At 44.1% G+C, this 24,948-nt stretch overlaps 1 protein-coding gene across 1 annotated transcript; it reads right to left on the reverse strand.

Moving 5' to 3' along the window:
• Positions 1-19,675: 19,675 nt before the first annotated feature.
• On the reverse strand, positions 19,676-22,125 carry LOC102979080 (proteasome activator complex subunit 1-like). The gene is given in 3 exon segments (XM_055089382.1): positions 19,676-19,820; positions 21,354-21,951; positions 21,954-22,125. Coding segments are annotated over 3 exon segments (915 nt in total).
• Positions 22,126-24,948: the final 2,823 nt, after the last annotated feature.

A 24,948-nucleotide genomic window follows, 5' to 3' on the forward strand; every position in this document is an offset into this window, starting at 1 on the left:
GCGCAATTTGAGTTTTAATAAGGGTAGAAATGGCAAAGATTGACATATATCACATTGGCTTAAATCCTTGTGATTATAATGATATTTTACAAAACCAAATTGGTCACTTCTTGAGAGGCATGAATAATGAGCCCATTATTTTGAAACCCCAGTAAATAAAAGGAAAGGGATCAAGCACTTTTTATGCTTATCCTCCATCAACTATAGACATTTAACTAAAGATTAGATGAGGGGAAAGCGCTTCTTATAAACTTATTTTAGCTAATAAATGAAAACAAAATGATAAAATTTGAATGCCAGTATTTACCAATCTCCAGTGAATCTATGGATCGAGGCATCGAAAAGGACAAAGAAACAGACATAAATTACCTTCTGAGGATACATCCCAGTGTGGTCTTGCCAAAGGAATTGAACCCAGATCTGAACGAACCTCTGAATCCAGCCACACACAGCGGGTACAGGATAACTGGCCCTAGGGAGTAGGGGACCTTTCTTTTGTCAAAAGGGTGAAAGAGTCTTCTAAGCAAAGAGGCAAGCTCTAAGCTAAGGACACATGGAAGTGTCCTTTGTCCCGAAATGCCTTAACATCTCAACAATGCACTTCTGTACTTTACAGGTAAGTATGGAAAACTCATATTCTGATTTTTAATGTTATGAATTACCTCTTTGCAAAAGCTATTCCTGAAATAAATGCATTTTTTAACATCATTATTGGAGTATAATTGCTTTACAATGGTGCGTTAGTTTCTGCTTTATAACAAAGTGAATCAGCTATACATATACATATATCTCCATATCTCCTCCTTCTTGTGTATCATGATCTCCCAAAAGGATTTAATAGTTAACTGTAAAAGTAGGCAGTAAATCTAAATTGTGGCATCCTTATGATTTTTAGAACAAAAATATACAAAGAATCATTTTTGGTGGCAAATATAATACTTTTGGATCAGTAAAGCTTTATGTAATTATTGCTGTGTGGTTTGTTCATGATATATGGCAATCAGCAAGATCTAGTCCTTGGGAAACACAACAGGACAAATGGCCCGCATTCTTCAACAGATGAACAGTAAGAAAAAGAATTGGTTGGTGGGAGTTGATGTGTGGACTTAAAACTTAATCAAGTTTAAGTACAGCAATAAGGAAGTGTAAAGGAGCGATTAGTGTCAAAACCAGGAGAGTGGTGATTTTGGAAGGGGTGAGAGCCCGTGAAGGGGATGAGGACACAGCCAGGGCTTCTGGGGAGGCTGGCATCGTTCAGCGTATTGACCTGGTTGCTGTGACAAATTCACTGGCTTTTAGCAGTTGACTAAGCCCCGCCTCCGTTTCGTGCATCGTGGTACCCGTGTTCCACGGCCTTGCCCAGGGGGTGCACCTGTTGCCTTCTCATTGTTTGCAAGCTGATGGCAACTCACTGCCCTTTCTTTGAGAGTCTTCATTGTCTTTCATAGCATTTGGTAGGGTTTACCTCTCTAGGTTGGACATGTCTCTACAGAGACAGATGCACACTGTTCGGCGTAGGGGTGGAAAACGGTCTGACTATTGGCAGTAGTGAACATTGGTCATGAACTTTCACATGGAAAGTTACTGACCTGACACATCAGGGTGATGGCAGTGCATCGATCTCTGTACCGACTTGTCTATTTACGCCTTCATCCAGCACTTGTTGCCAAGGAGTGGGAAAGAGAATATTTGGGACCTCTATATAAGCAGAGGGGATTTCCTAGAGGATGCCAACTGGATGACAGGGAATTGAAACAGCAGTAATAAACCTGACATTTATAGGGGCCTTCCAGGGGAGAAGCGAGTTTCTATAAACAGGAGACCCTAAGGCCTCAGGAATGAATGAGAAATAGGAGGTGTACAGGTCAGGACTCCTTTGCCTGCAATAAAGTCAACCTAAGTTGAAATCGCTGTCATGGGATACTACGTTAAACTTTCCTCGTGCCTCAGAGGTTCAGGACAGTGGGACAGGATTGTCCTCATTATTAATGGGAAAAGCCACAGCACCTGCAGAAGGTCCTTCTGAGATCCTTTGCCTGTCACCCACCGCCAGCCAAGGTGAAAGAAGAGGAGAGAGTCAAGGAGGCTGATGGCCGAGCTTGCTCTCCTTGACGGGACTTGTTGGTCTAGTTTGGATTTTATGGCATTTGTGCTCCCGAGTCAACTGAGGGAAGTCCAAGAGAATCTTTGAGCAACAAGGATGTACTTTCAAGAAGAGGAGACACCCTCTAGAACCTCACAAGACCTGCACTGGATCAAGAAGTGATCAAGAAGTGCACCTCCAGGAGCCCCCAGGGGGCTGACAGGCACCCCTGGAATTGGTGGGCATATTTGAAGGAAGAGACTGTTGACCTAATCTTACTTGGAGAAGCAGGAAGGCTGAAGTAGCCCCCAGTGACAAGACAAAAAAGCAGGCAGCAGGGGGAGAAACAAGCTCTTCCCGAATTGGGGAGGGGAGGGGCAAGGGTGCCAGATTTTCCCAGGGACCAGCTGGGTACCAGGAAATGTCACCGAGCGGGATGGAACCCAGCTCAAAGACTTCTCCCAAGAAGGTGGTGGGGCAAAGGCAGGGTCAGGATGGGGCTCCTGCCTCCAGAATATAGAAACGCCCAACGTTTAGGCATTTGCAAACGAGGATTAAACACTCAGACCATGACACTGTTCAAGCAGGACGCTCTCCCTTCCCTTCTGCAGAAGTCATCGTACCAAGGGGAAAGTCACGACACCAAGAATTGAAGGACAAATGCCAGCTTTCCTCTCTCATGGCTGGTCCCCGCATTTCAGGGAATCCCTGAGCTGGAAAGAAGAGCTCTTTGACCAGGAAGAAAGAGTACGGTTTTGATTTGTATGGGAGTGGCATTTGTAATGTCTGAGAAAATGAGGGTGTCGATGACTGAGGGTGACAGAAAAGTCATGGGACTGGCTTGAGTATCTTTAGGAGGCAGAAAGAGGAAAAGATGTAGAAAGTGTTTGAAGTTCCTGGTGCCCACTGGTTGCACTGACTTAATTAGAAAAGGCTTACTGACCTACAGCATGCAATCTGGACGGAATGCACATTTGGACCTGGAGCTTAAAGCATAGATGGTATAATATAACCTGACCTCTCTCTCTCTGTCTCTCCCTCCCCTCTCCCTTCTTGACTTATTTCTAATATTTAATTTTCCTTGTTGACTCCGTTGTCCTCACCAGCAAGCAAACTCTCTCCCCATGGTTGGAAAGATGGCCATTTCTTTACAGCTAGTGCTCTGAAGGCAGAAAGAACCCCTCTCTCCCAGCATCTAGTATCAGTTGTCACAGAAGGACTCAGACTTGTCCTACCTGGGGGTTGCCTCTACGCCTTGAACCCATTACTACGAAGGGCAAATGGGACACCAGCATCACCAGGCTCAGCCAGGTGCCCATTTTGCGGTTGGAGACGGGGGTCTCAGAGTTAACCCTCTAGCTGGAGTCACGTGAGATGGGCGAGGGTACGTTCTCAGTAGAAAGAGAAATGTTGGGGCCAATAGAATAAGGAACTGGAGAGTTTGGGAACAGCAGAGGTAGCCCAGGAACAATCGTGGGAGAACAGACCACAAAGGGCTCTTGACTCTCCTTCAGAAGTGATGGAAGGACTTCTGTGTTTCAGCATCCACTTGGCTGGCATCCTCAATGGAGCAGAAATGAGGTTCCACCTCCTCTCTAGTCTTTGTTCCTTGGTGTCTGTAGCTTTGAGATGCTGAGTCGAAGGAAAAGAAAGTACTGAGGTTGCATGAACATTTTCAAAACACATAAATTGCTGAGAAAGCAGTGGACTGAAGGCCAATAACAGACACAGTCAGTCATGCTGGAAATTACACCCCACTCCATCCAAGGAGCTTTACTGAAACACAAAAGCGTGCATTCGAGTGGCCAGTAGGGCAGATTTTCCCACATATGACTAATATTTTCTTTCAATGGATGACAACCAAGGGAATACGAGGGAATGCATCGTCTGTAAATTCTCACCCAGCATCTAGCATACATTTTAATGCAAATTGCTACACAGGCTACAGTTCCTTTTCCCCACACCCGTCGCCCCTCCGAGTAATCGCCAGGTGACTGCATTTGCTTAGGTTGCTAAAAGACACAAAAGTAATTGTAGGGTTTTTTAAAAAATGGTGTAATTTAGTGGGAAAAGCAAGTAAGTTAAAATAGAACAGATAAAATAATACAGTTACTTTTTATTCTAATATTGTTTGATTCTTAAAATGTGTTCCGTAAAGCAAAGTGTTCTAAATAACCATTAATAGACACATTAACAGACGCATTAAAAAATGTATTTCAAAGTCGTTTCCAGCCTGCCAGAGTTGATGGACATTTACGTCAAGTAAGTTGTAGTTGCGGTAGCAGCACTAGACCAACCGACCACCTCAATTCTGCTCCTGCTTCTATGATTTAATAGGTATGTAATTATGGGCAGCGCACTTACCCTAAGTATTTCCCATCTAAAAACATGTGGGTGTCTGGTTAGATGCTTGCTGAGACTCCTTCCTGTTCTAAAAAATTACGTTCGTTCCTCAACCATGTTTAAACCCAGAGCCCTGATTTTGTAAGCAATACAACCTTAGGGCTGTATTATTTCAGTTTGTCAATTCATTGGACAGGAATTATATGTGAATTAACTATTCCAGCAATTGGAAAATGAAAACCAACTTTAGTGGGAGCCAGAATTCAGTGCTTTCCCCACTTCTGCGTGATTTCTCAGCCGGCCCTCAAGCCCTCACTTCCCTCGATAGATACCCAACTTCAATTCCAAGGTCAACTTATTTATGTCACTCCCTGGCAAATACCCTATGCTGCCATGCCTCTCACCCGCTGTAACGAGCCCACCTGTACCTAATGCAATTCTCCACCATTGGGCTGTGAGAGAAAATGGAACCCACTGATGGGTCTTCCGGGAAACTCACAAACACAAGCATCAAATGAACCCAGGACGCTGAGCAGCTTCCCGCATCTCCAGATCCAGCACCCCTTCCACCCTCCCTGCCCCTGGTCCTCCCTCCTCAGACTCTGCCCCCTCCTGCCCCATCGTCACTCTCAGCTGATGTGTGAGTTTCCCAGAGCTGGTGTGACAACATACTATGCACTGGGGGACTTAAAACAACAGAAATGTATTCTCTCTCTTGCACTTCGAAGGCTGGAAGTCTGAAATCAAGGTGTTGGCAGGGCCAAGACCCCTCCGAAGGCTCAAGCGGAGGACCTCCCTTGCCTCTTCCAGCTGCTGGGGGTGGCCTTTGATCCTGGGGTGAAGATGCAGTGGTCCAATCTCTGCCTCTGCTTCCCATGGCCTTCTTCCTGCAGTTGTGTCTCTTCTCGCAAGGTCACTGATCACACCCTGATGACTTCATCTTCACCTGATCACATCTGCAAAGATTCTATTTCCAACTAAGGTCCCATTCATAGGTACTGGGGGTTAGGGCTTTGACATTTCTTTGGGGGACACAATTTAACCCACCATGTAAAGGCTGTGCCTTTCTGTTCCCTCTGCACAGAGGGCTTTCTCTCAGTTGATACTTGGCTCCCTGTTTCATCCTGGGAGGAAAAAGTCAAGTTCTTTCCAACGGAAGGCGAGGACCTCCAGCACGTGGTGCCTTGAGCTAGCCCTGGATGTCCTCCCATCCCCCATCTCCTTCAAGGCTTTGCCCATGTGTCACCTTAAGTCTCTCTCCCCTCTTCTACTTTATTTTTCATAACAAAGGTCCATTTGTAACATGCAAAGACTATGTTTAGTTATTATTTCTACTGATTGTACTGCATTTCCCACTATTAGAGTATAAAGTCCACATCTGGGGTGCTGCTTACTGATGTACCAATTGTCTGGAACCTGGTGAGTCTTCCTTAACTGTGTAATTTATCAGCCTGCACGACGATTCCTCCCAAACATTTTTTTTAGAGTCTGTCAAATATTTTGGAGCATACACCCCCTTGGAAAAAAAAATAACTGGTTTCGATTTTTGTTCAAAATGATGTAATGAGCCACAAATTAGGCATAGCAACTAAATATGCCAGTAAAAAAATTAATGTAAAACAAATGTTGCGAGGCCAAGCTGGAATACATTATTTTGGTCAAAAGCAAAAGAGTTGATAGATTTTGTTAAGAAGATTTGTACGAAAACCGTGGGGCTATTGAAAAGTTTCCAAAGTACTCTTTTTGTAGGGAAAGGGGAGGGGCAAACAGGGGTAGGCGAGTAAGAGGTACAAACTATTATGTATAAAATAAGCTACAAGGACATATTGTACAACTCACGGACTGTAGTCAATATTTTATAATAACTATAAATGGAGTAGAACCTTTAAAAATTGTGAATCACTATATTATATTCCTGTACCTTATATAATATTGCACAGCAACTATAAGTCAATAAAAAACATTTTTTTAAAGTACGCTTTTTTGTGACTAGAAACAACACATAAGGTGGAGGGTTTATTGTTGTAGTTGCCACTTCAGTTAGTGAACTCAACACAGCGTGTCCTGTTGTTGGTACTTACTGAAAATGCATCAGATATTCCTGCATCTCAAAATACTTTCTTGGGGCATGTATTTATTTTTCAGACTAAGTATCATTGGGACAATATTCCTATTTATTCACAACATTGTTAAGAAAATTTCTGCAGCTCATTTAATAATACAAATATAATATAAATACTTGTTGGTCAAACTTCAAATAGCGAATAGAATTTGGAAAAAGGAGAACAGTTGGCATCTGCAAAACGGTTTCACATGAAAATAACTCCAGCATCAGTGGATTCCTGTTGGGAACGTTGTCTCTTGCGCACTATTTGAAGTAAAGATTCAAGTTAATAAATAAAGGATGTGGTTAAAAAATAATTAGGAATGACAATTTTTTTAAATAACGTTATTATTATAAGTTATGCAAATAACTTTCATAACGAGATTTATATAAATACATTAAGATATTCTAATCTGGAACGATTTAGCATTATTCACCGTGATGATAATCTGTATGAATGTACATTTCAATCTAGAACGCCCTATGAATACACCCTATGGAGTGCAGCCTTAGAAAGATGCTGCTTGATTAGAAAAAATGCCAACCTACAATTACAACAAAATCAAATATGTGTACTTGTTTCACTTGTGTGTGAAGTTGTGGGGATGCCCTCACCCTGTGCCCCAAGTGAGTCCTATAGTTAAAACAGTCTTCCTGAATCACACGTGGGATTAATCAAGCACAAAGCTGCTTAAGAGGTTTGATTTGGATGGAGGGAACAGAGCTGGATCTATGACACAAACATCATCAGAGGTCAGTTGGCGTCCCTTTGGTATAAGTTCAAAATCAGGGTCTTATATCTGCCCAATGTTTACAGTGGAAGATAAGGTGCTTCTAGCAGAGACATTCAAAATTATTTCAGAGGTGCTGAATTATGTAACGGTGAGTATCCTCACAGACAATAGGGCCATACCTGAAAATCTAGGCAGGGAATTTCTTGTTAAATATTAGGGCATTTAACAAGACTCACACGTTGTTTGCCTTGGAAACCTCCTTAAAGGTAGGCATTTACACCATTTGATAAATAATACAGTAGCGTCCATGAAAAGACATTTCAAGTCATCATTTTGTTTATTCATCTGAAGTCAGCTTCTCCAAAAAAAAATACATTGCCTCCTACATTTCTTACCTGGGATATCCTACAGTCATAGGGAATCAAGTACGAGCCCATTATTAGCCAATGACAGGGTCGCCAGCACAGCTAATTATTTTATTCACTGCTTTGTGTGTAGATCCAGATCCATCATTGCTTCTAACAAGAGTAAATCAACGCTTGTGAAATAAACAAATGGGTGTGGTCTTCTCAACTGATGCTCTGGGGACTGGTGAGGAAGAATTTCCTTAGACTCAAGCATCATAATAGAACGACGAAACCTATCGTCATTTCCCCCTCAGTGCCCAACACGAGGTCTGGAACGTGGGCGTTTAGGGTCTGGGGTAATTTGAGAGGGTTCAATAGTCCACATCTTTCCAGCTCTGTGACCTTGAGCAAGTTAATTAATCTCTCAAGACCTCAGTGCCTCACTTGTAAAATCAGTATACTAATAAGGTTCACTTATAATGTCAAGTACATAATTAGCACAATGTTTACTAGCTAAGAGTAATAGCTCTTATGATTTTATAGGCTGAGTAAATTAAATAAGTATATATACATATATTTTTTTCTTTTCATCGGTGGAGAATGAAGGTAAACCTACTATTTGTACGGTGGTCTCTATAGTTGTTAATGGTACACAAATGGTCCTCATGTGCACAAAGCTTGAAAATCACAATTCTACATGACAGTCTAGAATCATGGACCGGGACCTGCAGTCCAGACAGGCTGAATGCTATACTCAAGGCCATGGAGCTCATCCAAAGAAAAGTCAGAATCCCTCTTTTCTGGTGTCTTGTTCAACCTCTCGAAACAGAGAAGCTGGTGGGAATCTATCCAGTGTCCTTACCATGGAGAGCCCACCAGTGGGACCAGGGTTATGTCCGTTTTCAGATCAAAACTTGAAAAAATGGTTTTGATCGTATTTCTTGGTTATAAGCATATCCTAGGGCTAATGTGAGAGTAATACTTTTTCAAGCCTGAAAATTAATTGTTAAATTGATATTGTGACAGTTGGGTCCCTATGGATCAAATGAGATTTGTCAGAAGAGCAATGCAATTTTACAAATTGATTTTGTTTGGATATAAGGCGGTATCATTGTTTTAGACTGATTAAACACTGGAGATGTTTATGTTTATCAGCATTACTTATTTTTTTCAAAAAATTTCCCCCCGTGACTTCATTCATTGCAGCCTGAGCTTCTAAGGCAGGAGACGAGGTGCAAAATCACGGCCCAAGTCAAACAAATCTCACACATACTTGTCAACAAACAGTTTCATTATTGTCAGAACTCAATGCTATAACACTACTGAAAAGCTCATAAATTACTTAAAACTGTGTGCTCTGCACTTTCCCTAAGAAATCTCCACGGAAAGCAATGTAAATGGTGTGTAGCTTTTGATGAATTGCTCTGCTCTCATCCCTAATGTAAGGCTGAGTCTCTCTTTATTGAATGGTGGTCTGCCAAGATAGTTGGTGGCCTAATGGTCAATTAAGTTCCAAACGGACTTCAAAGACCGGGATTAGCTATTTCCCTTTGCTTTCACTTCTTTAATAATAATTCACTCAAAGCCCTGAGAAAATTCTACATATGCTTCATTTGCAGTCAGTGTTTGCGAATTATTAAATACTGTTTTTCAAAAAAATTTTTAACGACTGAACCTTTTTAAGAGCAGATCTGACGATCATTACAATGATGACACAGTTAGAAATTAGCAGTGGCACAATATGGCACAAGTGAACTTGTCTACGAAACAGAAACAGACTCACAGACATAGAGAATAGATTTGTGGTGGCCGAGGGGTTGCCCCACCCGGGTAGGGGAAGAATGGATTGGGAGTTTGGGATTAGTAGATGCAAACTATTACGTATAGAATGGATAAACAACAAGGTGCTACTGTAGAGCACAGGGAACTATATTCACTAACCTGCGATAAAACATAATGAAAAAGAATATGAAAAAAGTATATATATATATATATATATATATACACACTATATATATGTGTGTGTATAACATCAATTTGCCGTACAGTAGAAATTAACACAACATTGTATATCAATTATACTTTAATAAAATAAAATTTTTTAAAAAAGAAATTAACGGTGGCTATGCCACCATGTCAAAAATGCAACATCTTCACTGCACAATTGAAGATGCTTTAATCCCGCTCCACTGTTCAGATTTACGATTTGTGTACCTCACAGGGAAAAGCTCCGTGTATACGTTTTATGCCACAGGCGTTGTGTCTTATAATAAATGTGACAATGGTGCATAAAAGGTTTTCAAAGGAATATTTGGGAAAATACTTGAAAATTTCTTGTTGGGCTTTCCCGGTATCCTGTGATATTACTCATTTTACACAGGACTTTAGTGCCAGTGGGGAAAAGTACCTAGATTTCCTACACCTCCAATCAAAGGGGCAGAGGAGGAGTCCCAGACTCCCACCCTCAGCCCCACAGGAGCCCAGAGAGCATCCTCTGATTAGCTCTGTTATCACAACAGGGATTTGTGTGAGACACTGAAAAGTACCTAGAAAGCCATGTACTTTAATAAAAGTCGAAAAACTGTGAGTTTGTTCTCTAAAGTAATCTTGGTTAAAAAAGAAAAATGTCCATCTCAAGAGATCTGTCACACAGAGCTGTGGATGCTGTTACTGAACGCAAAACAGCAAAAGATGCCTTAAAATTATAGGCATCCTGGTCCGAGGGCTGATGTGCATGGATCTGGGACGCAGCAGAGGGGGAGGAGGAGTGGGGACCTCTCAGCTTTGCCAGGCTCCGTGCTCTTCCCTCATCTCGTTCCCCCAGAGCTTCGGTGACTGCTGCCAGCCGGCCGGGGTCGTGGAGGTGGGATACCCAGAAAGATGGGGAGAAGGGGCAAGTACCAACTAGGAAAGAGATTCTGGGGCTCCTTCTTTGTACAGGAAGTCCCCTACATATGAACGGGTTCCGTTCCAAGAGCACGTTCGTAAGTCCAGCAAAGTTAGCCTAGGTACCTAACTAACACAATCGGCTATATAGTACTGTACTGTAGTAGGTTTATAATACTTTTCACACAAGTAATACATTAAAAAAACCACTAAAAATAAAGAAAACCATCTTTAATCTTACAGTACAGTACCTTGAAAAGTACAGTAGTACAGTACAACAGCTGGCACACAGGGGCTGGTAGCAGTACCAGCTACATCACCGCTACTTTTACGCTTGCTTCCGGACATCCTCAGCTAGAAATAAAGATATTGTACTACTGTACTCTCTACAGTACTGTACAGTAAAGTACACAAAAGCACAACCCCTTGTAGAGGATGCACGGACGTGACAGAGTACGCCATACACATGAACTAGCTTACGTGATTGGACATGCGAACGCAAGTTCGCATCTTTGAAAGTTCACAGCTTGAAGGTTTGTATGTAGGGGACTTACTGTACTTTAATTGTAGGTTAACAAGTGGTTACAAAAATTATGTAGAGAGGCCTCGGATACCCACAGGCCAGTTTCCTCTATGGTTAGATATCACATAACCACACTGCAATATCCAAACCAGGAAATGTACATTGCTGCAATGTGCTAGGTGCCATGTCATCATCTGTGTAGATTTCTGTATAGGACTATTCCCTCACTAGACAGATCTTCCACTGCTGCTCCTTTCTGTCACACAAAGGGCTGTGGCAGGAACAGAGATGGAGGGTAGAGGCAAGAAGGGGGCCCAGAAACTGCTCGTCTTCTTGGATACAAGAGTTTTCATACGGCATGACACCTGCTCCTGATAAGCCACAGCCCCATGACTAAACACATCCTGCATACTTACCCTATAAGAGAAAAAGAAGAGCCTACAACAGGCTCTTTTTGATCGACACAGTCCGACAGTGTTACCCTGAGAGAAACGGTGGGAAAAGTGTTGACGTGGCTAATAGTACCTTGATTAAGAGAAGATTCCAGGGTACCACCAGGAGAGGCAGGTGACGGTGCTGGAGGGGACGAGATTGGTTAATGATGCATGTAGTCATTTTGTGTCCCCAGGCCCCGAAAGTTGTGCACGCTAACGTAAAACACAAGACCAAATTACGTGTATTGTTATCTACATATGTACCAAACCACCGGTTTGTCCAGCACCACTAAATGAAGTTTCCCCTCATGAGAATAAGTTGTCTAGATAAGTAAAGGTGAATACACCTTTAACACCTTAGTGTATTCATTAGACCACTTAATGGAAATGTTTCTAAACTGAAAGGTAAATCTCTCTGCTTCTTAAACAATATACCTCTTACTGAGATACACATTTCTTGCCGGCACACTCTGCGCTGGAAAGAACATCACCCCACTGTGTTTTTCAAAAGAACTAAGTTCTGGTAAGCACTTCTGCGTCCATTGAGCTGAGTTGCTAACAGCCACATAGGCTCATCAGTTCCCTTGCTCTTGAGGGTTGCTGTTTTGATCTAGAACCACCTAGAACGAACCGCTCTGGGCTCCCCACCTGACCCCTGCCCTCACTAGAGCAGCTCCTCCTTATCTTATTTTGTGGTATTAGAGACCTGCCTAAGATTTTGTTTGAGAATAGGACATGTTGATGAGAAATATTTTGAAAACCAACAGATCAGACAATCTCTTTATGATCCTGTGAATCTACTTTGCCCTCAGCTAGGGCTCACAGCTGGAATACTCAGGTTCTCTAGGATTTTAAAGATTTTCCCAGTAGATATTGCAGCTGCTCATCACTCTGCCTCTCCCACGTGCTGTTTGTGATTTCTGGAGGGAACAGGATTCCAGCCAAAGACAACGGTCTGGCCCTGCCCCCTCCCCCCAGACCACAGACTCTGCTCTGAGCGGCATTCCAGTTCCCTCTCACAAGGAAGGTAAAGATCCATCCATAAACATTGAGCTTCAAATCATTGGAGACAAAATATGAACGGCTTGAACAAACAGTCAGGAAGTATCCAAGACTTGATTTTTTTGAAAAATTCCCCCCATTGGCCCAGAGTGGAATGAGGAAACACCATGGTTGATGGATAAGGAAACATAGCTGTCTTTCTGTAAAATTAACAGATTCTCGGGTGAGGTAACGCGCCCTCCACGGCTCCCCTCCTCCAGGACGGAGCTCTCGCTCTGTTCCATCTGTGCCTGTTCCCCCAACAGCACTGTACACACCGTCGTCTGTCTCTTTATTTAAAAAAAGAAATCTCAGGTGAAGCAACTAGCACCTCCTCTTGCAGCTTCATTTCCTCGTTTGTTGAGGCAACAGAAACAAGTCTCTGAATGTTATAGTTTAACCGAATACCAGGCATACATAATATTAAAAATTATATCTTTGATGTTATGAGATTAAAACTCTGGCCCACTCCCTGGATAATGGATCATATAATTATATTTCCTTTGAAACTCTTGCGTAATATTTCAGATTCTAAATAACACCCTCACCCATGGCCTAAATCAATGGGGGGGGGTATTAATAGCCAGGAAAATCAGTAATGGAACCATCCTTAAAAAGTATATATAGGAAAGCTTTATTTTTGCCAGGTAAGCCTTTAATTCAGGCATAGTCTTTCACTGAAAGTAAAATTATGGTAAAATGGTCAGGAAAACAAATTGTCCATGTGTGCTTTTGCTGGTCCACAGAAGGAAATAGGTTAAGGGTGACAGCTTTGGATGCTCTAAAATAATTAACTTTTTAAACTCAGAAATTCTTATTTTATGGCTGCCTACAGATTAATCAACATCTGTTTAAAAGTGGAATTTTGCAAACCTGCCTCATTAACATTGTAAGATTGTATATCTTTACCAAAATTCTTTCCATCCACTTTCTAAGCCGATGACAAAACCGTTCTACGGATGGTGGGCCTTGAACTCTGTTCCACTCTGAGGCTATTAAAGAATATTTTAAAAAGCTGTATTTATCTTTTTCCTCCCCCCAACGAGCATCTTTGGTATTATATGGTGTTATTTCGTATTTATAAATGACAAGATTATTCAGAGTTGCTTGCTGTCTATCAAAGATTAACCATCCAATCAGGGAAGACTGTGACCAAATTTGGGAGAAGAGCGATGACATTGCAATTTGGCGACAGTGGCCGTGAGACTCACCAGGCCCTCTAGCTTGTCATCGGAGCACACGGCTCCCCGAGGTCTACCCCCTGCCCTGTTCTCCTGCGTGGCTTCCTGGTCAACCAGCTTCTCAGCTTCCTCAGGTCACAAGGCCTGCGCTAACCACGGCGCCAGGCCACTCTCGCTGTCAAGCTTTGGCAGCCCACACGTGACCCCTGTGCAGACCAACGCAGAGATGGTACCTTGGACCAGCGGCAGATGGCGATACATGTCTATGAATTTGGGGTCCCTGCAAACACAAGAACCAAGAACAGCCCCCAAGAGAAACGCAAGTGAGAGTTACTTTCGAGGTGGGGATAAGCAGTTGGCAAGAGCCGTCCAGCGACTCTGATGCTTGAAAACAAGAGAGGAAAGGCCATGTTGCTATAGCCAATCCCAGGAGGGAAGAAGCGCCAAGGTGGCTGATGCTCGCCCCAGGTCTCCCTCTGAGCAGCGTGGCCTTCCGTGTAAGGCGCCCCTCCCCAGCCCCTCCTCGACCCCCCGCCAGAGGGAGCCCCATCCGCGCTCCTCTTCCTCCTCATGGATGCCAACTTTCAACGGATACCCGGCCTGCACCCGGCCCTGAGTTGGCCTGTCACCTGGGCAGCCACCTGCACAGCCTCCTGACATCCTCCCCACCATCTCACAAAGAAGCAGAGCTCCTCATCCACCTTCACAGAGGCAGAGACTCCGAATGTAAGTAACATGTCTGTGGTCACATGACTCCAAATCCGTGTCAGAACCAGTAAACACCCCATGGCTGCCTGACAGCAGAACTGCCTGCCCCCTTCTGAGCTCAGACACTGAGGCTTCCTTGGTCCTCAGGCCGAATCGTCTGGTCACCAGCTGCCATCAGAGACTTCAGCCACCAGGGTCGCCGTGCACACCTTTGAACGCAAAGGAAGTCTAAATACTCTTCTTCAGAGTCTTTATCCAGATAACCTCTTCGTCTCAACAATTCTCAGCCATTAGTTAAGTTGTACGCCTTCACAGACATAAAAAACATTCATAAAAACTTATGGACTTAATTTCCCACTTTGACCATTAGATAAAAAACACGTGAAATTCTAACATTTTTTGCATTCAAATGTACTCTTCTTAGGGGCAGGACAGGAATAGAGATGCAGACGTAGAGAATGGACTTGAGGACACGGGGAGGGGGAAGGGTAAGCTGGGACGAAGTGAGAGAGTAGCATGGACATATATATACTACCACATGTAAAATAGATCGCTAGTGGGAAGCAGCCGCATAGCACAGGGAGGTCAGCTCGGTGCTGTGACCACCTAGAGGGGTGGGATAGGGAGGGTGGGAGGGAGACGCAAGAGGGAGGATAATTCACTCAAAGCCCTGAGAAAATTCTACATATGCTTCATTTGCAGTCAGTGTTTGCGAATTATTAAATACTGTTTTTCAAAAAAATTTTTAACGACTGAACCTTTTTAAGAGCAGATCTGACGATCATTACAATGATGACACAGTTAGAAATTAGCAGTGGCACAATATGGCACAAGTGAACTTGTCTACGAAACAGAAACAGACTCACAGACATAGAGAATAGATTTGTGGTGGCCGAGGGGTTGCCCCACCCGGGTAAGGGAAGAATGGATTGGGAGTTTGGGATTAGTAGATGCAAACTATTACGTATAGAATGGATAAACAACAAGGTGCTACTGTAGAGCACAGGGAACTATATTCACTACCCTGCGATAAAACATAATGGAAAAGAATATGAAAAAAGTATATATATATATATATATATATATACACACACTATATATATGTGTGTGTATAACATCAATTTGCCGTACAGTAGAAATTAACACAACATTGTATATCAATTATACTTTAATAAAATAAAATTTTTTAAAAAAGAAATTAACGGTGGCTATGCCACCATGTCAAAAATGCAACATCTTCACTGCACAATTGAAGATGCTTTAATCCCGCTCCACTGTTCAGATTTACGATTTGTGTACCTCACAGGGAAAAGCTCCGTGTATACGTTTTATGCCACAGGCGTTGTGTCTTATAATAAATGTGACAATGGTGCATAAAAGGTTTTCAAAGGAATATTTGGGAAAATACTTGAAAATTTCTTGTTGGGTTTTCCCGGTATCCTGTGATATTACTCATTTTACACAGGACTTTAGTGCCAGTGGGGAAAAGTACCTAGATTTCCTACACCTCCAATCAAAGGGGCAGAGGAGGAGTCCCAGACTCCCACCCTCAGCCCCACAGGAGCCCAGAGAGCATCCTCTGATTAGCTCTGTTATCACAACAGGGATTTGTGTGAGACACTGAAAAGTACCTAGAAAGCCATGTACTTTAATAAAAGTCGAAAAACTGTGAGTTTGTTCTCTAAAGTAATCTTGGTTAAAAAAGAAAAATGTCCATCTCAAGAGATCTGTCACACAGAGCTGTGGATGCTGTTACTGAACGCAAAACAGCAAAAGATGCCTTAAAATTATAGGCATCCTGGTCCGAGGGCTGATGTGCATGGATCTGGGACGCAGCAGAGGGGGAGGAGGAGTGGGGACCTCTCAGCTTTGCCAGGCTCCGTGCTCTTCCCTCATCTCGTTCCCCCAGAGCTTCGGTGACTGCTGCCAGCCGGCCGGGGTCGTGGAGGTGGGATACCCAGAAAGATGGGGAGAAGGGGCAAGTACCAACTAGGAAAGAGATTCTGGGGCTCCTTCTTTGTACAGGAAGTCCCCTACATATGAACGGGTTCCGTTCCAAGAGCACGTTCGTAAGTCCAGCAAAGTTAGCCTAGGTACCTAACTAACACAATCGGCTATATAGTACTGTACTGTAGTAGGTTTATAATACTTTTCACACAAGTAATACATTAAAAAAACCACTAAAAATAAAGAAAACCATCTTTAATCTTACAGTACAGTACCTTGAAAAGTACAGTAGTACAGTACAACAGCTGGCACACAGGGGCTGGTAGCAGTACCAGCTACATCACCGCTACTTTTACGCTTGCTTCCGGACATCCTCAGCTAGAAATAAAGATATTGTACTACTGTACTCTCTACAGTACTGTACAGTAAAGTACACAAAAGCACAACCCCTTGTAGAGGATGCACGGACGTGACAGAGTACGCCATACACATGAACTAGCTTACGTGATTGGACATGCGAACGCAAGTTCGCATCTTTGAAAGTTCACAGCTTGAAGGTTTGTATGTAGGGGACTTACTGTACTTTAATTGTAGGTTAACAAGTGGTTACAAAAATTATGTAGAGAGGCCTCGGATACCCACAGGCCAGTTTCCTCTATGGTTAGATATCACATAACCACACTGCAATATCCAAACCAGGAAATGTACATTGCTGCAATGTGCTAGGTGCCATGTCATCATCTGTGTAGATTTCTGTATAGGACTATTCCCTCACTAGACAGATCTTCCACTGCTGCTCCTTTCTGTCACACAAAGGGCTGTGGCAGGAACAGAGATGGAGGGTAGAGGCAAGAAGGGGGCCCAGAAACTGCTCGTCTTCTTGGATACAAGAGTTTTCATACGGCATGACACCTGCTCCTGATAAGCCACAGCCCCATGACTAAACACATCCTGCATACTTACCCTATAAGAGAAAAAGAAGAGCCTACAACAGGCTCTTTTTGATCGACACAGTCCGACAGTGTTACCCTGAGAGAAACGGTGGGAAAAGTGTTGACGTGGCTAATAGTACCTTGATTAAGAGAAGATTCCAGGGTACCACCAGGAGAGGCAGGTGACGGTGCTGGAGGGGACGAGATTGGTTAATGATGCATGTAGTCATTTTGTGTCCCCAGGCCCCGAAAGTTGTGCACGCTAACGTAAAACACAAGACCAAATTACGTGTATTGTTATCTACATATGTACCAAACCACCGGTTTGTCCAGCACCACTAAATGAAGTTTCCCCTCATGAGAATAAGTTGTCTAGATAAGTAAAGGTGAATACACCTTTAACACCTTAGTGTATTCATTAGACCACTTAATGGAAATGTTTCTAAACTGAAAGGTAAATCTCTCTGCTTCTTAAACAATATACCTCTTACTGAGATACACATTTCTTGCCGGCACACTCTGCGCTGGAAAGAACATCACCCCACTGTGTTTTTCAAAAGAACTAAGTTCTGGTAAGCACTTCTGCGTCCATTGAGCTGAGTTGCTAACAGCCACATAGGCTCATCAGTTCCCTTGCTCTTGAGGGTTGTTGTTTTGATCTAGAACCACCTAGAACGAACCTCTCTGGGCTCCCCACCTGACCCCTGCCCTCACTAGAGCAGCTCCTCCTTTATCTTACTATGTATTTTGTGGTATTAGAGACCTGCCTAAGATTTTGTTTGAGAATAGGACATGTTGATGAGAAATATTTTGAAAACCAACAGATCAGACAATCTCTTTATGATCCTGTGAATCTACTTTGCCCTCAGCTAGGGCTCACAGCTGGAATACTCAGGTTCTCTAGGATTTTAAAGATTTTCCCAGTAGATATTGCAGCTGCTCATCACTCTGCCTCTCCCACGTGCTGTTTGTGATTTCTGGAGGGAACAGGATTCCAGCCAAAGACAACGGTCTGGCCCTGCCCCCTCCCCCCAGACCACAGACTCTGCTCTGAGCGGCATTCCAGTTCCCTCTCACAAGGAAGGTAAAGATCCATCCATAAACATTGAGCTTCAAATCATTGGAGACAAAATATGAACGGCTTGAACAAACAGTCAGGAAGTATCCAAGACTTGATTTTTTTGAAAAATTCCCCCCATTGGCCCAGAGTGGAATGAGGAAACACCATGGTTGATGGATAAGGAAACATAGCTGTCTTTCTGTAAAATTAACAGATTCTCGGGTGAGGTAACGCGCCCTCCACGGCTCCCCTCCTCCAGGACGGAGCTCTCGCTCTGTTCCATCTGTGCCTGTTCCCCCAACAGCACTGTACACACCGTCGTCTGTCTCTTTATTTAAAAAAAGAAATCTCAGGTGAAGCAACTAGCACCTCCTCTTGCAGCTTCATTTCCTCGTTTGTTGAGGCAACAGAAACAAGTCTCTGAATGTTATAGTTTAACCGAATACCAGGCATACATAATATTAAAAATTATATCTTTGATGTTATGAGATTAAAACTCTGGCCCACTCCCTGGATAATGGATCATATAATTATATTTCCTTTGAAACTCTTGTGTAATATTTCAGATTCTAAATAACACCCTCACCCATGGCCTAAATCAATGGGGGGGTATTAATAGCCAGGAAAATCAGTAATGGAACCATCCTTAAAAAGTATATATAGGAAAGCTTTATTTTTGCCAGGTAAGCCTTTAATTCAGGCATAGTCTTTCACTGAAAGTAAAATTATGGTAAAATGGTCAGGAAAACAAATTGTCCATGTGTGCTTTTGCTGGTCCACAGAAGGAAATAGGTTAAGGGTGACAGCTTTGGATGCTCTAAAATAATTAACTTTTTAAACTCAGAAATTCTTATTTTATGGCTGCCTACAGATTAATCAACATCTGTTTAAAAGTGGAATTTTGCAAACCTGCCTCATTAACATTGTAAGATTGTATATCTTTACCAAAATTCTTTCCATCCACTTTCTAAGCCGATGACAAAACCGTTCTACGGATGGTGGGCCTTGAACTCTGTTCCACTCTGAGGCTATTAAAGAATATTTTAAAAAGCTGTATTTATCTTTTTCCTCCCCCCAACGAGCATCTTTGGTATTATATGGTGTTATTTCGTATTTATAAATGACAAGATTATTCAGAGTTGCTTGCTGTCTATCAAAGATTAACCATCCAATCAGGGAAGACTGTGACCAAATTTGGGAGAAGAGCGATGACATTGCAATTTGGCGACAGTGGCCGTGAGATTCACCAGGCCCTCTAGCTTGTCATCGGAGCACACGGCTCCCCGAGGTCTACCCCCTGCCCTGTTCTCCTGCGTGGCTTCCTGGTCAACCAGCTTCTCAGCTTCCTCAGGTCACAAGGCCTGCGCTAACCACGGCGCCAGGCCACTCTCGCTGTCAAGCTTTGGCAGCCCACACGTGACCCCTGTGCAGACCAACGCAGAGATGGTACCTTGGACCAGCGGCAGATGGCGATACATGTCTATGAATTTGGGGTCCCTGCAAACACAAGAACCAAGAACAGCCCCCAAGAGAAACGCAAGTGAGAGTTACTTTCGAGGTGGGGATAAGCAGTTGGCAAGAGCCGTCCAGCGACTCTGATGCTTGAAAACAAGAGAGGAAAGGCCATGTTGCTATAGCCAATCCCAGGAGGGAAGAAGCGCCAAGGTGGCTGATGCTCGCCCCAGGTCTCCCTCTGAGCAGCGTGGCCTTCCGTGTAAGGCGCCCCTCCCCAGCCCCTCCTCGACCCCCCGCCAGAGGGAGCCCCATCCGCGCTCCTCTTCCTCCTCATGGATGCCAACTTTCAACGGATACCCGGCCTGCACCCGGCCCTGAGTTGGCCTGTCACCTGGGCAGCCACCTGCACAGCCTCCTGACATCCTCCCCACCATCTCACAAAGAAGCAGAGCTCCTCATCCGCCTTCACAGAGGCAGAGACTCCGAATGTAAGTAACATGTCTGTGGTCACATGACTCCAAATCCGTGTCAGAACCAGTAAACACCCCATGGCTGCCTGACAGCAGAACTGCCTGCCCCCTTCTGAGCTCAGACACTGAGGCTTCCTTGGTCCTCAGGCCGAATCGTCTGGTCACCAGCTGCCATCAGAGACTTCAGCCACCAGGGTCGCCGTGCACACCTTTGAACGCAAAGGAAGTCTAAATACTCTTCTTCAGAGTCTTTATCCAGATAACCTCTTCGTCTCAACAATTCTCAGCCATTAGTTAAGTTGTACGCCTTCACAGACATAAAAAACATTCATAAAAACTTATGGACTTAATTTCCCACTTTGACCATTAGATAAAAAACACGTGAAATTCTAACATTTTTTGCATTCAAATGTACTCTTCTTAGGGGCAGGACAGGAATAGAGATGCAGACGTAGAGAATGGACTTGAGGACACGGGGAGGGGGAAGGGTAAGCTGGGACGAAGTGAGAGAGTGGCATGGACATATATATACTACCACATGTAAAATAGATCGCTAGTGGGAAGCAGCCGCATAGCACAGGGAGGTCAGCTCGGTGCTGTGACCACCTAGAGGGGTGGGATAGGGAGGGTGGGAGGGAGACGCAAGAGGGAGGGGATATGGGGATGTATGTATATGTATAGCTGATTCACTTTGTTATACAGCAGAAACTAACACGCCATTGTAAAGCAATTATACTCCAATAAAGATGTTAAAAAAAAATGTACCCTTCTTTCTAGATGATGAGAAGCAGACAAGCCTGAGTCCAAGTGTAACCTGAGCAATAAAAGGCCCGCCGCACCTCCCTCGGCTCATTGTCTGAAGTGCTGCGTTTGTTAACCGGCTTTGATTTGCAGTCACCTTACAAACTCAGACCCTTACAAGGTACTGAAAATATTTGTTCTTATGTGCTTGGACATGTTTCTTCCTTTTTTTTTTTTCTTTGTTGCACAATGGTATGACTCTATTTATTGTGCCTGGGAGGCAAGGTGAGGGAGAAATCTCAACAGACAGAAGGTGGGAAAAGTCTGGAGTCCTCTGTCAAAGTCAGGAAGGTCTCTGCTGGACCCATCACAGAATATGAGAGGAGGCCAATAGATCATTCCCTCTGTTTCTCCCCTGGGCTTCTTGAGCTTCTCGAAGTTCTTCAGGATGATGTCGTTGAACACAGTATAAGCCTTGCAGATCTCCATGACCCTCAGCCGGATATCCCAGTACTCTGCCCCTTCCAGCTGGTGCACCCGTCGCCGATAATCACCCACGCGGGGCTGCTTAGCTGCTTTGGTCATGGCATCAGAGCGCTCAGAGAAATATTTAGAGATTTGAGTGTGGAAGCCTTCCGGCTTGCTGTGAAGGGTGGTCATCTGCTCAAACACCTTCTCCTGGACGGCCACTCCAAAATTGTTCCCATCCTCAATCCGAGGTATCTGCAGCTGCACCCAGGTGGTGACCAGGTTGAGCTTCTCAGTGACATCCTTGATCTCAGGCTTAAGGCGCTGCAGGAGGACCACGATCTTCTCATTGCAGCTCACTGGGCCACAAAGAGGACCTTTGTCTTCATCTTCCGCCTTCTTCTTTTCATCCTTGTCTTCCTTCTCCTGCTGTTTATTCTGCTCTTCCTTTTCTTTCTCCTTGACTGGATCAGGCCCTGGGACGTCCAGGGGGCCTTCAGATTGCTCAGGTTGGCTTCATGGACAGCTGGCTCCTTTAAAAATGCATCCAACTCAGAAATCTTCTTGGGGAAATAGCTCCCGAGCGGGTTCTCTGTCTTAGTACATAGGTCTTCACGGAACACAGCCACCTTGGCTTGGGCTTCGGGCAGGACCCTGAGTATGGCCATGGCCGGGGCGGGGGTCTAGCGCCGCCCGCGGACTCAGGACTGGGCACGGGGAAGGGAAAGCGAAAGCAGCACTCGCTCCCCTTCCCGCATGGCCCTCCTGGGGAGTCGGGGTTCTGGAGGAGGCGGGGGCAGACCAAGGCTTGAAGCCAAGGGGCGTGGGGAGGCCACCCAGCTGGAGGTCCCGCTAGAGCCCGAGAGGCACATCCCCGTCTCCCCGGCGCCCCGCCTCCCCGGCGCCCCGCCTCCCCGGCGCCCCGCCTCCCCGGCGCCCCGCCTCCCCGGCGCCCCGCCTCCCCCGCCCCGCCCGTCTTTCGACTGGGACACGTTTATTTCAATCATAGTTTAGTATTGAAGTAAAGATGGAAGGAATTCCATTTACCATTTTGGAATCTTGTTTCAAAGACTTTGAGGAAATTAGAATTCCAACATGATGAAAAGTTAACGTGTGTATCCCAGACGGTACATATCGTGTGAAACTTGGAAGGGGAGAGAGAGCGTGCTATAAATGCATAATTAAATGTACTCCTCAGAAACTCACTTTCAAACTACAGGCAATGTTTCAATTTCATCAACATTTTGGTCTTGTTCAGGGAGGGGAGCACAGGCCTCTGGAAATGCAATTCTAATCCTAGCCTTTCTGGAATCCTCTATCATCTGAACCTATAACCGGTCTTTACTTTGCTGTGCTTTGCTCATGGGACCATGTGAAGTTAATGCCAAAAGGAATGTAACGTTTCATTAAAAACTGTGTTAAGCTGTCACTCTAGTATATGAGTAAAATCATTCAAGAAGCATAAAGTGCAAGGGCTAAAGAGACCTCAAAATCCACTTAAGTCAGTCACCTCGTGTTATAGGCAGAAACTGAAGCTGGAAGACATGGGCTGGTTCAAGGGGGTGCGGCCGACTTATCTCGTTGCTGATGGGGCTCCAGATGGTGGGGAAGCGTGGGATTGGATGGGATCTGGAGACCCAGGTGTGGGTTATAACTCTTGCCGCTTCCTGGCTCTTGGGCTATTACCTCCCTGGGTCTCAGTGTTCTCTTCTGTATAATGAAGATGTGACTTATTTTACAGACATTAAACAGAAAGCTGTATGTAAAATGCCTGGTTTATGGAGTAGACACATGGAAATGTTCTTTTTTCCTTTTAGAAAATGTTATTTCTAAAAGCATCTCGAGCTGGCAGATGTGATGGGACAGTCTATCTCACTTCAGTCTTGCGTCATCCTATTCCACCGATCAGCTGTATCGTTTGGTGCTGCCCTTCCTTGGGCAACCCTAGGTGCTGTTACATAGGGTCGCCGTGGAAGGCATGATATTCCATGATAAGACCCAGTGATTGTTCCTGGAGGGCTGATCTCCTAGATGTACCCGAATATATGAGTTCCCCAAATGACACCCCTTCTGAGCCCATGGGTTGAAGGTGTATATGGCTTCTCCTGCTTGTTGATGACCTATTAGTTTAGAATGCTTTTGTCCTTCCCGAATCCAGCTTCACAACCTTTAATACTGATTACCTCCCACCTGCCATAAACCTAGAGTTGCAGTGGAGCTATCAAGTACCCCTGGAGAGTAGCAGGAATCTTCTGGTCTTTCTGTGGATTAAGGGCTCCTCATTCTCTAGATATTCAAGGAAATGAAGAGCTTAAGTTTCCAAATGCCAAAGACTTAAAAAACTTTTCTCCCCCTTGTTACAAGGAAATTTCTGTTCATCACAGAAAACTCCCCAATCCAGAGAAACATACAGAAAAAAATGACAATCATCCTATGCCTACCGACCAGAGATGATTCCCAATTTTCTTCACATTTGGGATCATAATGTAATAGAGATTCTAACACACTTTCTTATTTAATATATGACGTAAGGCCAGCTTTTTCTATTGTCATTAAATATACTTCTACAATATCTTCCCTTAGTGGCTGTAGCATAACATATCCGTGTTTGGCAGGGCAGACAGTAAAATAAAAGACATTTTCATGAAACCATGAGCAAAAGCAAAGGAAAAATTAGTGCCTTTGTCTTGAATGGATTAAGCATACTGTGGATCAATTAACCTGAGCAACCAGGTTTTGATACATCATGAAACTTGGGGCAGGGATGACACACAAGATATCTGTGAAGTTTCAAATAATATCTGTTACGTAACTTGATAGTATAATAGGCTAATATATAACTCAATCTAAAGAAGGCAGCCTCTTTTTATAATTAAGCACACCAATAGAACAAAGGCACAGGAAGTACTTTAAAAATATATAATTATGGAAGACAAGAGCCATTTCAGAGAAAACAGGAAGAGTGTGCGGGCATGATTAGCCTAAGCGTGGAGACAAGAAAGCCACCGTGATGTGTGTGGTCTACTTCCTGTGGTCCAGGAATTGGTGCTTAGCTAGGGTGGGGGGTGGTGAGAGAGCAGGGATGGGGGCCACAAGCTGGCAGTCAGCACCCCCATCCTGCTGAATGACTCCCGGGCTCTTGTTCATCTCAAATAGTTTTTTTTTTAATTGAAGTATAGTTGATTTACAATGTTGTATTCACAGAGCACCGAGCTGATCTCCCTGCGCTATACCGCAGGTCCCCACTAGCTTTCTATTTTACACATGGTAGTGTATTTATGTCAAACCTAATCTCCCAGTTCGTCCCACCCTCCCCTCCCCCCCGTGTCCACACGTCCATTCTCTACGTCTACGTCTCTATTCCTGCCCTACAAATAGGTTCACCATTTTTCTAGATCTAGATGGGGGAGAGGGTGGGAGGGAGGTCCAAGAGGGAGGGGATATAGGTATACATATAGCTGATTCGCTTCATTGTACAGCAGAAACTAACA

This window comes from Physeter macrocephalus, chromosome 13 (assembly GCF_002837175.3).
Source record: "Physeter macrocephalus isolate SW-GA chromosome 13, ASM283717v5, whole genome shotgun sequence".
NCBI lineage: Eukaryota > Metazoa > Chordata > Mammalia > Artiodactyla > Physeteridae > Physeter > Physeter macrocephalus.